Source organism: Heloderma suspectum, chromosome 3 (assembly GCF_057233095.1).
Source record: "Heloderma suspectum isolate Gila_16-S chromosome 3, 16-S_ref, whole genome shotgun sequence".
NCBI lineage: Eukaryota > Metazoa > Chordata > Lepidosauria > Squamata > Helodermatidae > Heloderma > Heloderma suspectum.
In genome coordinates this window covers 15,442,881-15,457,898 of record NC_139460.1, presented here as the reverse complement: position 1 = coordinate 15,457,898, position 15,018 = coordinate 15,442,881, and the positions used below count along the sequence as shown (strand labels likewise).

The window sequence follows — 15,018 nt, the reverse complement described above, 5'->3', positions numbered from 1 at the left end:
TAACCTAGTATAGGTCTTTGGGGTGGTGTTGCGTAAATTCTAGCCAGATCAATATACTCTTTGAAATAAGGGGCTGTTTTATGCATGTAAAAAAAAAGTCTGCACCCAAGAATTCAAACTCTGCAGCAAGAAAGATGAATGCTGTAACCTATATAAATTATGCAAGTTTCATTATTGCATTTTGCATAATTTAGCCTGCTTTTGGTAGGGAAGGGCAAAGAGTTATACATGGATGTGAAACTGGAACCCAAATCTTGTTCAGTCACCCTCTCTGACTCCACGTTCAGATGGGCATTGCCACACGGCTTTTGAGCATGTCTTCATAGCAATAAGGACCAGATACTTTGAAAATCAAAGCCAACATTCTCTGGAAGTAGCCTCTTGCATCCAGTAACGTTTTGTTTTCTGCATCCAGCAGAATTGGTGCGCACACATGCACAAACACATACACAGACCTCTGCGTGCAGTTTTAACACATATGTACAGAGTTCACAACACAAAGCTACTGCAAGTAGCAAGTACACACACACACACACACACACAAACACACACCAGAGAAACATCATAGACTACGAACACTGAATTAAAATGGACAATAAGCCAAACTTACAAAAATATTTTTATTAAAAAGCAGCAGTTTCTGAACAGGACAATACTACCCAAACCAGAATGTAAACATTGCTAATTTCAAATGATCACAGGAGCGAGGGAGATTACTCTGAAAGCAGTTACAGTACTAGCAGGTTAGCTAATTATCTTGACACAAAAAGCAATATCATAATTCTTATCTAGAAGTAACTTATCGGAGCCTGTCCCAGCGCCAGATACTGGCATCGTCACACACGGCTATAAGGATACTACTGTCTCTGCTAAAGCTGGTTTGTCGAATTGCAGCAGCACACTTTGGATGCGTAAGAGTTGTACACCTATTAAAAGAGATTAAGTGTTACAGTCATATTTCTCTTCATTCACCCTCATGTAAATAACAGTATTACTAAGCAAGAGTGGGCAACATCGAAGACAGTCCAAGGTTCATCTCCCCCGCCACCCTACCTTTCAAACTCCCTTGCATTAAAGTTATTCTCCTCACCCCCAAACTATACTAAGGTCTAGATTTAATTGAAGCTACAAAATTGTTTTTGGGCTGTTCCACTTCGACTGAAGGGGGCTTATATGACTGAATGCTCCCCTGTACCCCACCCCAACTCATAAAATCATAGAATAGTAGGGTTGGAAGGGGCCTATAATACCATCGAATCCAACCCCTGCTCAGTGCAGGAATCCAAGTCAGAGCATCCCTGACAGATGGCTGTCCAGCCTCATCTTGAATGCCTCCAGTGTAGGAGAACCTACCACCTCCCTTGGGAATGGGTTCCATTGTCATATTGCTCTAACAGGAAGGTTTTCCTGATGTTCAGCCGGAATCTGGCTTTCTGTAGCTTGAGCCCATTGTTCTGTGTCCTGCACTCTGGGATGATTGAGAAGAGATCCTGGCCTTCCTCAATGTGACAACCTTTCAAGTACTTGAACAGTGCTATCATATCTCCCCTCAGTCATCTCTTCTCAAGGCTAAACATGCCCAGTTCTTTCAGTCTCTCCTGATAGGGCTTTGTGTCCACTCCCCTGATTGTTGCCCTTCTCTGAACCCTCCACATGGAAAAGTAGCATATGAGGGGAAAATATAGCTTGGGCTTCTTCTTGATATGCTTGTTGGCCACATTCAAGAAACGTGTTTTTGCATGGAAGGCCATTCCATCATGCAATCCCCTATGTGTCTGATGAAGTGGTATGGTCCTGACAGAGGTTTACCACTTTAGAGAAGAACTCTGCCTACTATAATGGCCCAAAGCCTAGTCACAGGTGACTAAGAGGAAGAATCACCTAGTGGTGACTTTTATCTGTCAGAAATGTGTGTATATTCTCCTTACGTTAATGTGCAATACACAAATTAAGTTGTTGGGATTTTTTCTCCAGCCCACCCCTCTTACAGTGTTCACTCCCTACAGTACAAGAACTAAAGGCAGCAGGTTGTAATCCAAACATAAGGGTTCAAAAATACTTGTGAACTGTATGTGTTATGCTTCCTTATTATAACATGTTATGGTAAATTAAGGTGCAGCCCTGTCTGCTCCATAGTGCTTACAAGCAAGAACTGCAAAACAAAGTCAGGGATTCACAAATACTCACTTAGCCTTATGAGGATCTTCTATTTCCAAGTCCCAGACATAGAGTTTCCCAACTTGATTGCCCAATGCCAGCATCTGGAAAAGAAGAGAAGATACATGCAGCCAAACAACACAGGAAGGTTCAGGGGAGCTGAAAGTGATTGTTTAATATCACACTTCACATGTTCACAGCACAGAGGTATTGCGATAATCACTATTTCCTTTTGTTTTCTCAGATTCAAGACTAAACCTTTCCCTAGACAGACAACTCATGTAAAGGAAGTTGGACCTTTGGGGCTTCTAATCCCTATACCAAGTAATTCATTCACACTATATTCTACATTTTAATAATCACAGGAATCAAAGGGTCAAAATGAGACACTACACACTTCAGTTTTGGAGGTAATGGTCTTTAGCGGACATAATGGTAAAGTATGGTTTAATGTTATGTGAATGAGCTTTGGGTTTTTGACCTTCCCACTCCACCTCTGGTTGCAAGGAAGCTTCTGTATGATATTTTTTAAAAATTTAATGTATTTATATAAATTGTACATTATAAATCTAATATTGAACATAACATGAACTGTATGCAGCCAGTAAGAAAAATATTAACATATGACTCACACACACACACAAGACAATAAAATAAATCTACATAACTATCATAAAAATACGACACAACTACAAGAGCATGGTATTGACATGTATTGATAACTACAAGAGCATGGAAAAGCTCTTGTACTTATCAATATCAACATTGTACCTTAATTTCATAAAAGAAATGAAACAGATTAGCTAATATTACATTTCCCCATTTTTTGTTTGCTGTCTCTCAGTCTTATAAATTCTGTTCTGCAATTTTCCATACTTTCATTAACCATTCTGTAAGTGAAGGAACTGAGTTGCTTCTTCACTTTTGATCTACCAAAATTCTTGCAGGGTTAATGTTCCAAATTAACTCTCTTTGATCTAAAGCAAACTGCTCTAAATATTCTAAGTGTGCAATCCTATGCATATTTATTTATTATTTATTTATTTACAATATTTATATACCGCTCCTCATCAGAAGATTTCGGAGCGGTGAACAACATAAGAATAAAACAATGGTTAAAAGAGTTAAAAAAGTTAAAACATTTTCAAAAAGACAAATCCCAATGAAGTGGAATTCAACAACCCATGGCTGGTCATGCAAGGAAGGCCTCTTGAAAGAACAATGTCTTCAGGAGGTGCCGGAAAGAACACAATGTTGATGCCTGCCTGACCTCTAAAGGCAGGGAATTCCACAGGAAGGGGGGCACCACACTGAAGGCTCTTCTCCTGGTGGACTCCAACCGGGCCATGGGTCCATGTGGAACCACCAGGAACATGCCCTCTGATGACCTCAGTGATCGGGCAGGTTGGTAGGGAAGGAGGCGCTCTCTCAGGTATCCTGGTCCCAAGTTGTTTAAGGCTTTGTACACTAGTACTAATGCGTAACTCAGGGAAGCCATAAGCTATGCCGTGCAGGGCCACCCAAGACGGACAGGTCATGGCAGAGAGTTCTGACAAAATGTGGTCCACTGGAGAAGGAAATGGCAACCCACTCCAGTATTCTTGCCAAGAAAACCCCATGGAACGTATCACAAGGCTAAAAGAGATGACGCCGGAAGATGAGACCCTCAGGTCGGAAGGTGTCCAATATGCTACTGGGGAAGAGCAGAGGGTATTTCCAAGTAGCGCCAGAAAGAGTGAAGCGGCTGGGCCAAACCCGAAAGGACACTCAGCTGTGGATGTGTCTGGCGGTGAAAAGAAAATCCGATGCTGTAAAGAACACTATTGTTTAGGAACCTGGAATGTCAGATCAATGAATCAAGGTAAGCTGGAGGTGGTCAAACATGAGATGGCAAGATTGAACATCGACATCTTGGGAATCAGCGAACTAAAATGGACAGGCATGGGCGAATTTAATTCAGGTGACCATCATATCTACTATTGTGGGCAAGAATCCCTTAGAAGAAATGGAGTAGCACTCATAGTCAACAAAAGGGTGGGAAAAGCAGGACTGGGGTACAATCTTAAAAATGATAGAATGATCTCAGTACGAATCCAAGGCAAACCATTCAACATCACAGTAATTCAAGTCTATGCCCCAACCACTGAGGCCGAAGAAGCTGAGGTTGATCGGTTCTATGAAGACCTACAACACCTTCTAGAACTAACACCAAAAAAAGATGTCCTCTTCATCATAGGGGATTGGAATGCTAAAGTAGGAAGTCAAGAAATCACCGGGATAACAGGCAGGCATGGCCTTGGTGTACAAAATGAAGCAGGACAAAAGCTAATAGAGTTTTGCCAAGAGAACATGCTGATCATAGCAAACACTCTTTTCCAACAGCACAAGAGGCGACTCTACACATGGATGTCACCAGATGGTCAATATCGAAATCAGATTGATTATGTCCTTTGCAGCCAAAGATGGAGAAGCTCCATACAGTCAGTAAAAACAAGGCCTGGAGCTGACTGTGGCTCAGATCATGAGCTGCTTCTTGCAAAATTTCGGCTTAAATTGAAGAACGTCAGGAAAACCACTAAACCGTTCAGGTATGACCTAAATCATATCCCTTATGAATATACAGTGGAGGTGAGGAATAGATTTCAGGGATTAGACCTGATAGACAGAGTGCCTGAGGAACTATGGACGGAGGTCCGTAACATTGTTCAGGAGGCAGCAACGAAATCCGTCCCAAAGAAAAAGAAATGCAAGAAAGCCAAGTGGCTGTCTGATGAGGCTTTACAAGTAGCTCACGAAAGAAGGGAAGCGAAAAGCTAGGGAGAAAGGGGAAGATATACCCAACTGAATGCAGAGTTCCAGAGAATAGCAAGGAGAGACAAGAAGGCCTTCTTAAATGAACAATGCAAAGAAATCGAGGAAAACAACAGAATGGGAAAGACTAGAGATCTCTTCAAGAAAATTGGAGATCTCAAGGGTACGTTTTGTGCAAAGACGGGCATGATAAAGGACAAAGAAGGCAGGGACCTAACAGAAGCAGATGAGATTAAGAAGAGGTGGCAAGAATACACAGAAGAACTATACAGGAAAGATCTGAATGTCCCTGATAGCCATGATAGTGCGGTCACTGAACTTGAGCCGGACATCCTAGAGAGTGAAGTCAAGTGGGCCTTAGGAAGCATTAGTAACAACAAAGCTAGCGGAGATGACAATATTCCAGCTGAGCTATTTAAAATCCTAAAAGATGATGCTGTTAAAGTGCTGCATTCAATATGCCAACAAATCTGGAACACTCAACAGTGGCCACAAGACTGGAAAAGGTCAGTTTACATTCCAATTCCAAAGAAGGGCAACGCCAAAGAGTGTTCAAACTACCGCACAATTGCGCTCCTTTCACATGCCAGCAAGGTGATGCTCAAAATCCTACAAGCTAGGCTTCAGCAGTATGCGAACCGAGAACTACCGGAAGTACAAGCTGGGTTTAGAAGAGGCAGAGGAACTAGAGATCAAATCGCCAACATTCGCTGCATCATGGAGAAAGCAAGAGAATTCCAGAAAAACGTCTATTTCTGCTTCATTGACTACGCTAAAGCCTTTGATTGTGTGGATCACAACAAACTGTGGCAAATTCTTAAAGTGATGGGAGTACCAGATCACCTTACCTGTCTCCTGAGAAACCTGTACGAGGGTCAAGAAGCAACAGTAAGAACCAGACATGGAACAACCAATTGGTTCAAAATTGGGAAAGGAGTACGACAAGGCTGCATATTGTCACCCTGCTTATTTAACTTATATGCAGAGTACATCATGAGAAATGCCGGGTTGGATGAATCAGAGGTCGGAATTAAGATTGCCGGGAGAATGATCAACAACCTCCGATCCCTAATGGCAGAAAGTGAAAAGGATCTCAAGAGCCTCTTGTTGAGGGTGAAAGAGGAGAGTGCAAAAGCTGGTTTGAAACTCAACATTAAAAAAACTAAGATCATGTCATCTGGCCCTATCACTTCCTGGCATATAGAAGGGTAAGAAATGGAAGCAGTGACAGATTTTACTTTCTTGGGCTCCAAGATCACCGCAGATGGTGACTGTAGCCATGAAATTAAAAGATGCTTGCTCCTTGGGAGGAAAGCTATGGCAAACCTAGACAGCATAGTAAGAAGCAGAGACATCACCTTGCCAACAAAGGTCCGTGTAATCAAAGCGATGGTTTTCCCAGTAGTAATGTATGGCTGTGAGAGCTGGACTATAAGGAAGGCTGAGCGCCAAAGAATTGATGCTTTTGAACTGTGGTGCTGGAGAAGACTCTTACGAGTCCCCTGGACTGCAAGGAGGTCAAATCAGTCCATCCTAAAGGAAATCAACCCTGACTGCTCATTGGAAGGACAGATACTGAAGCTCCAATATTTTGGCCACCTAATGCGAAGAGAAAACTCCCTGGAAAAGACCCTGATGCTGGGAAAGACTGAAGGCAAAAGGAGAAGGGGATGGCAGAGGATGAGATGGCTAGATAGCATCACGGATGCAATGAATATGAACTTGAGCACGCTCCGGGAGAGAGCGCAGGACAGGAAGGCCTGGCGTGCTATGGTCCATGGGGTCACGAAGAGTCGGACACGACTGAACGACTGAACAACAACAACTAATACCTTAAACCTGGCCCGGTAGCGAATAGACAGCCAGTGCAGTTCCCTCAGGAAAGGAGTTACACGCTGAAAAGGGGCAGCTCCCGACAACAGCCGAGCTGCTGCATTCTGCACTAGCTCCAGCTTCCAGACCAGCCTTAAGGGCAGCCCCACACAAAGCACATTGCAGTAATCCAGTCTTGAGGTTACTAATGCCTGTACCACCGTGGTCAAGCTATCCCTGTCCAGGAGAGACCGTAGCTGCCGAACCAGTTAGACAGAAAACAGTCCTACAACTCCCAGCATGCCCCACCCAACATATCTAGGATTGAGCCCTAACAGAATTATCGGGGGATCTAAGGGTATAGACACATGTACCATTCATGAAATTGTATTACATGCATCCTGCCAGAAACTTGCAACTTTACCACATATGCTTAAAATCAGCTTTCTGAGATCCACAGCTCCAGCATACATTGTTGGTATCAACATAAATTTTATTCAACATGTGGGGAGTCAACTAGCATTGATACATGATTTTGTAATGGTTCTCTTTTATATTAATGCAGGGTGATGAAGCAAGGCCCAGAGGGGTGGAGGGGTTGCCATACTTGGGCCTATCAACATGGGGCTTTTACTCTAGTTCTACTCCACCCCCAAGTCGATTATGTCAGATGACACATGCCGCTCTCCGTAGCTAGCTTGGCATTTCTTGCCCTAAATCTGTTTTGTTTTCAAACTCATTTTGTGTTGGATTTTCCCATCACAGCAACTTCAGCGCTGTTTGGGAGTCCATGTGACCTCAGCTGGCTTCGGCGCTGCTGGTGGAAGCGGTGCTGACTGGCAGAAGGGAAAGCTGCATGGGGGGGAGCAGAGGGGTAAACATGTCTACCCAGAGGTAACTCATTGCCTTCAATTCCACTTTGCGGAGTACAGGAGCAGCCCTGCTGCTTTGAAACTGTGCTGTTGCGAATGTGGGCTCAGTTGCTGCCTCTCACTTTAAATATTGACCAAGTGTGGAAGTGGGGAAGGAAGCCAGCCCTCCTGTTTTGAGACTGCGCAGCTATGAAGGAGCACAGCTAAGAAATGGTGGACGCCTGTTGATTCGAAGCCGCATAGCTAAGAAAGGGCAGATGCCAGGGCAGATACTTTTCATGAACGTGTACTCAGAAGTACTTCATTGAGCCCGTGGGGGGGAGGGGAGCCTATTGATTGGGCAGGTAATATACATCAAAGACAACGTGCTAGTTGCTCTCCCTCCTCTCCAGCTCCGCGCTCTCTTCTCTCAGTGTCTCTTGCACTCCTGCTCATTCTGCTCCGTCTGTGGGCAGCGGGCAGCTGCCTGCCTCATGAATGTGTATGTGGGGTCTGTCATGAACATGTACTTATAAGCAAGTCCTCCACTGCACTTCATTGAACATGCGACGGAGGAAGGGGGGGGAGCAAACCTGCCCTCACTGGCTGCCTCGCACCTACGCAATTGATGACATTCATTTCTACTCGCCCAGCCCACCCCAACTAATGCAGCTTCAGTTCCTGTTTACTCTGCAAAAGTGGAGGAATACAGCACTGCATGTACCATGGAAAGAGCTAATTTATTTCTGTGAAAATGCGGATTTTGACCAAATCGCTTTAGAAAGCATATCCATTTACACTGAACCTTGACCTGCAATTGGGTGTCCTAGCAGTTTTTCCTACGTTCCCTTTCTGTTTATCTAAAGTCAACGATAATATGCCTTTCTTGGACAATATTCCTTTTAAGGACTTGTTATGGTACACCAAATTCTCAAAAGGCGTTAGAGGGGGTGTTCAGACAATTGCAGGGGGAAAAGAACCCATTGTGGCTTCTCCCCCCGCCCCTGGGTGTACGCCTGTTGTTTACATGATTATCCATGCTGCAGCATGGGTTGGTGTGTCATGAGAACCTGGAGCATGGTGGAGGTGATGTCATACCCACCCTACAACCCCCATGTGTTGTAGGGTGGACACACTGCACAACAGGTGCACATGTGGAATGCTGGGGGTCCGGAGAGAACCCATGATGGCTTCTTCCCCCCCCCCCCCCATGATAGTCTGAATCCAGAGTTTCAGACATTTCGCATAATGGTCTGTTTTGATTAATTTGATGATACTGGAACTAAAATGGAATGGATCCATCAGGAAAAATATAATGACATGGTCTGCACTTACCATTACTAATTATGTCTAAAAACCTCACCACTCCTTTCATTTTTTCTCCATGCTGTTATTTCTCCCCCAATCTTAATACTATCATTAAAGATAAAGGTTGATATAAGGAATATATTGGGTGATAGAATATTTTTAAGATTATGCCAAATTGCCATTAGAGCCTCAATACAACAATTTGGATGTTGTACCTGTATCAGTCAACTTTCTCCTGCTATACCCATGGGAAAATCGGTAATGGAACTTTACTACAATACTGTTCTATAATAAACCAAGCCACATCCTTTTGTACACTGAGCAATAACTTTTCAACTGGTAGCATTATAGTACTTTATTAAATTAGGACTCTTTAAATTAGGACACCTTCTTTATAGGGTTTTTCTAATGTTTCAACAGCTACTCTTGCCTTTTTACTTTCCCAGATAAAAATCGATTATCACATTTTGTCATTTTTGCAGAATTGGCCTAGAAATATTAAAACATTCTCAAAAATAAACAAAATTCTAGGAGTATTCATTTTTATTGCAGCTATGCACCCTAACCAAAAAATGCCCAACTTTGACCATTTTTAAAGATCTGTATTAATAGATTTCATCAAGATCACATAGTTGAGATCAAAAAGGTCATGCAAGTCTGCAGATATTCAAACGGCGAAGTATCTCACTGGTTTATCTGTCCTTTTCATTCTGCACTCTAAACTCAGGGAATCTTTAATTTCTTGAGCAACAATTAAACTAATAATCTCTGTTTTAAGTTTATTTATTTTATATCCAGAGATGTTTCCAAAATCACTAGCAGATTTTAAAGCTCCTGGTAAATATAGAAGCTTTGACTAACTGCAATTACTTATGTCCGAACCCAGACAAACTGTGATTAGTCTCAATTAAGGTTTAGGGAACCAGGTCTAATTCAAACCATGGTTTATGATCCTGGCTTGTTTCCCTATCAACAATAGTTAGGATTAAGCGCAGCTTTGGGTTCAGACAGAATGATGAGCCACAGAAAACCTCTTATCTCTTTCTTGTGGCCAGGGCAGAGGATGAGAGGAATACACAAGCCTGAGGCTTGTGCCTGTAACTCTAAACCAAGCAAGGGGAACATCCAGTGTACGGGGGTTCCACAGCCAACCCACCCAATTCTTTCCCAAGTCTTGCCCTCTCTCCCCAGGAAAGGAAAAGCTCTTATCTCCAGTCAGCAGCTGACCACAGACAAGAGCTTTTTCAGCGCTGAACAGGAATTTTCATCCCCATTATGGCAAGCTGGGCATAGGTCCCAGGTCATAGAGTGAAGGCACATGAGGCCACCACTTTGCTGAAGCTAAGCAGGTTTGGGTCTGGTCAGTGCTTGTAGGGGAGACTACTTGGGAACCACATGTAGCCACCTTGAGTTCCATGATGGAAGAAATGTGGGATATAAGTGTAATAAATAAAGGAAGGAAGGAAGGAAGGAAGGAAGGAAGGAAGGAAGGAAGAGAAAGCAAGCAAGCAAGCTGGACAGGGAGGTTTAAACATCTCCACCGCACACCATGATGCAAGTGAAAATGTCACCCCCTACTCACGCTGGTGTGTGACTGGCACATGTGAATGGTGCCTACTTTGGGCTCTGTTGGCCGTGCCCACTACTGGAATGCAGCCTTTGGGTGATTCCCCAGGTGGCAATTCAGTCCTTGGGCCAAATACAGTTCCCTACCCTTGTTCCAAACAACGGTTTAGCATTATGTCCAAGCAACATCACTGTGTACCATCAAAATCCTTCCATTATCAAGAATGGTCTTCTGTGAAATCACATGCAGAAACTGAACTTCAAAGACCCTTATGTTTTCTGTTTTAAAATCCCACCTTCTAGCACTCTTTATTGCAGAATTTGAACACAAACTATCTGGTACAAAGCAGATGGGGTCCATTCTACTTCTACGGCCCCCTCTTATCCAGACCCCTGTAATCCCTCGTCTCTTAGCCAAAAATAACCTAAATTCCAGTCAGGTTTAAGACAGAGCATGTAAACTGAATGAGCTTATGCAAAATCATGCAATTTGTTTAAGTTATTTAAAGCATACAAGTTGGATGCTTTACTGTAGAATATGAGTAGCAGTGTCAGGTCAGCTCCTCACTCTCAGATACTCTCACAGACTAAGTAGAACACGCAAACTGGGTTCGGACAATTGAAGTGGGGAAGAAGCCATCATGGCTTTCCCCCCGCACGTGCCACATGCATGACCACCATTCGCATTATTTATTTATTTATTTATTTAAAATATTCCTTTGCTGACTTTCATGGAAGAAGCCCTCCCAAGGCGGCTTACAGCAATAAAATACGTAAAAACATCCCTCCAGCTGCAGCACAGGTTGTCTGAACCCGGCATGAGGGGGGGCTTCATACCCACCCTACAACCCATGACATGCAGTAGATGATTGGATAATCTCCCACCACAACCATACGAATGCACCCACAGTAATGAACACTGTAGAGCACCAGTCCTCACTGGGCAATCTGTAGGGACACGAAGCTCATTGAGTCCCTTAAGCCTCCGCTTCTCTCCTGCTCCTGTATCTTCACATGCTACACCTGATTCTCTCACTCGATGCACTCACCCCAATTTTTCCATTCAGTGTGTGTACACACATACAGAACATCCACTAAATCCTGATTAACATCCACGTACTCCAAGATGGCTCATTGCCACTATGAAATCTACTCATGCACTGAACTGTTTTATACACTCTTGCCCAATCTTATCTTGTATCCCCCCATCTTCGCCCTTACCTTTTGCCAGAAATCCATTGAAAACCTCATATACCAAATATCGCACTGACTGTAATCAAATCGCCCTAAAATAGTCACATTAGACTCACTGGGCTTAATTTTATCTATGTCATCTTCCATTTTGCCAGGTTTCCAGCATACAATGGCATTTTCGCAGGACTGTGGAGAGAAGAAAAGAAGTGTCAATATAGTCCACAAAACATTCCCGCATATCCTGACTGCAACTCGTATTTGTAGGATATGGACCATTCAACACAGATAATCAGTTGTATTTTATTGTGGGGAGAAGCAAGTGACATGATGCATGGATAAAAGAATAATAATATATTTAAGATGTCATTCCACTGAATTGCCAAATTTTCCTACCCTATCAATTAAATAGCTTTACATTCTTCTCATAGTAATCAAAACATAACCATGTAATCGAAACTGTTTTTAAAACTGAAAGCATCGTACCTTGGAAAGTATCAGATCTCCTAGCCATCGCACACAGTCAACATAATTCCTATGTATGTCTCTTGTAGAGAAGTCAGGAAAGTGAATTTTTTGAGAAACAAATGGCCTGCAGAGGAGAGAATTGACACATCCAATCAGCAAAGGGTGGGGGGGAGGGAATGACACACAGCACAACGACTTGGGGATGCAATGGTGGCCAACAACATACAGAGGCTAAACAATGTAAAATTTCCCAGCAGGTCATTGGTCCAGTTCAGATGTGACAATCTATGGTTTGTCAATTCAGAAACAAGATGCGTGCTCCTTCCTCCCCTCCCCAAACCCCTAACTTCAGGGTATTATGGCACCATATTACCAGTAAAAAAGCTCTCATACTTACATTGTATCATACAAATCAACAAATTATAAATAAATCCATAAAACAGATCCAAATAATAAATAAGAATAAATCCATTGTTAAATATTGTAAAATGTGTCCTGTATAAATGGGGAAAGTGGAATACTGACGTTTATGCTGCAATCCTATACCTACTTAATGGAGTCTAAGCCCCACTGAACTCAATAGTACGTACTTCTGAGTTGACATGTATAGGATTGTGCTGCCAAATGTCTATACCTGTGGTGAAAAAGAAGTTTCAGACCAATTTAGGGACCATCTCATTTCTAGATCCAACCACTTGCTGGTTTTAGATGATGGTGATATATCTTTTAGTAAAGAGCTAAGAAGGTATCTGGGTGGGGGGAAACATCACATTGGGATCAGGACTGCCCTTACCTGTTGGTTTTATTGGGATTATACTCGTAAGACTCCTTGATGGCATTTATCATTCTCTTTGAATTGATCCGCCAGAGTTTCAGGGAGTGATCCATGCCACAAGACATGATTTTCTCACCAAGCAGGTCATAATCCTGTACACAGACATGATGTAGTAGCTTTAGGTTTTTCATCCAACATTAAATAGAAATCAAAACAATGGCCAAGACAACACTGAAAGCCCCAAATTACACAGTCAAATAAGTTACATTATTAAGCATAGATACGTGTATTAAGCTTTGCAGAGCTTCTCTTGCTTCTATGATTCCATGCAAAAGCAATTTTGAATTTGGCAAAGAAGGGAGTGAAGGCGCTGGGGAGGGAACTGACGGGGGTGGAGAGCAACAGAAGTTCTCCAAACTGTTCCAACTGTTTTCTACTTACAGCACTTAAAACTTCATCTCTGTGCCCTTCTACTCCTCCAAATATTGCAACCAAAGTGTCTGTCTGAATGTTCCACAATCTCAGTGCATGATCTAGTTAAACAAAGATAGACATGTTAGATTGTGTCATCCATATGCATCTCACAATTAATGTTAATAATCTACCAGAAAGTACACATTATGATTAACTTTGTGTTTCACCCTAAAACGTATACACAAAGTACATTGTGGATGGCAGCAACATTTGGGAACTTTGCAGCCAAGAAAATAGCTTCATATTAACCTATGAAGGTTTGTCTACCATCAGTCTCTCTCTTACAGCTCTCTGTTATCTTGAAATGTATCAGTTATCCAGAAAGGAACAATGAAAAATTACATTTAGCAACGCTTTGCTCTAACCCACTGGATGTTAGATCAAACTCCCTCTTGTTCTTTGAGAAGTCCACATTTGACTTTGTTACTATTCTGTGTTCTGATCTAAGCATACATTTCTACAAACTCTCCTGCCATCACAGGATGGCCCTCAAGATATGGAATGTAAACCAATATGTCCTCTCTTTTGGACATAGGCTGAGAGAGGCTGGAGCCCAACAACAGAACCCTTGAAAGAGTATTTATCCTTGGCAGTGGATAGGCCATACAGTAGAACTGGGAAACATCTCTACCCGAGACCCTGGAGAGTTGGATTCCAGACCCATGGCTAGTCAGCAATGAGATGACTACATTAAACAGACACTTGGTCAAATATAATCTAATCAGAAGGCTATAATTAATTTAAATCCCTTTCAGCCTGATTGCAAGGAAACTGCAATGTAACTGCAATTTATCTACAAAATACAATGGGGGGGAAATGTTTCTCTTCAGAATTATGTTTTTTATACCTTTCCATCTGTTTTATTCACAACAGGAGTCATGTTTCCTACAAACTAAAAAAGCAAAAATGTCTTCCAGAGACAATTGTAAATATATACTATATATACCATGCATGGCGCTTATAATCCAAGATTTAACTACAGTTTAACCACCGTTTGTCCTTACTGGAAGTAATGTCAAACTGTGGTTAGCATAAAAACAGAAGATGCTTCCAAGCTCCTCCAGATGGCTGTGCCTGAGGAGGAGAAGGGAAGGGGGAGTTCATGAGCCCAAGGTTTGCCCAGGCTGATTCCAGTAACACTAAACTATGGTTTAGCTGATAACTTTAGTGTTATGTCTAAGATGAGCTGGACAGTGGTGAAACAAAGGGAGTATCAGACAAGAGTAGGGAGGACAGAATATGAGAAAATGCTGTTACATGTACTTGAAAGCTGTTTTGTTGAAACATGCTGGGTAGAGTACTTTTTGTAATACATTCTCTAACTGGCACCAGATTGAGTTTTCTCTTTCATACATTTGGGGGACATTTTTGGTGCTGCCCTTCCCCCTCCCCTCCTGTTATTACAGAACTAGCCCTCTAATAGATCATACTTAAACATTTAAAAGGAATCAATTAATCATACCTTTGCTTACTGACAAGAGAAGATTTGGATCTCTGGGATGAAATTTCAATTCATTGATTGCATTGCCATGGCCCACATAGTGCTACAACAGAATTCAGAAATCAGGTTATTCCTTCCACGTCTCTCTATATTTTGCATCAAAA

At 42.4% G+C, this 15,018-nt stretch overlaps 1 protein-coding gene across 3 annotated transcripts in view; it reads right to left on the bottom strand.

The window, feature by feature from the left end:
* Window positions 1-585: 585 nt before the first annotated feature.
* EED (embryonic ectoderm development) overlaps window positions 586-15,018 on the bottom strand; it is a 33,892-nt gene continuing 19,459 nt past the window's right edge. Inside the window, exons 6-12 of one of the 3 annotated variants that reach the window (XM_084842521.1) lie at window positions 14,876-14,957; window positions 13,381-13,472; window positions 12,958-13,091; window positions 12,183-12,288; window positions 11,816-11,885; window positions 2,188-2,261; window positions 586-926 (exon numbers count right to left, since the gene is read on the bottom strand). In XM_084842521.1, the coding sequence (XP_084698647.1) occupies window positions 2,194-2,261; window positions 11,816-11,885; window positions 12,183-12,288; window positions 12,958-13,091; window positions 13,381-13,472; window positions 14,876-14,957 (552 nt within the window). In that variant the 3' untranslated portion in view covers window positions 586-926; window positions 2,188-2,193. Of the gene's footprint in view, window positions 927-2,187; window positions 2,262-11,726; window positions 11,886-12,182; window positions 12,289-12,957; window positions 13,092-13,380; window positions 13,473-14,875; window positions 14,958-15,018 lie in introns of all 3 variants that reach the window. The other 2 variants (XM_084842519.1, XM_084842520.1) reach the window with 2 other exon arrangements.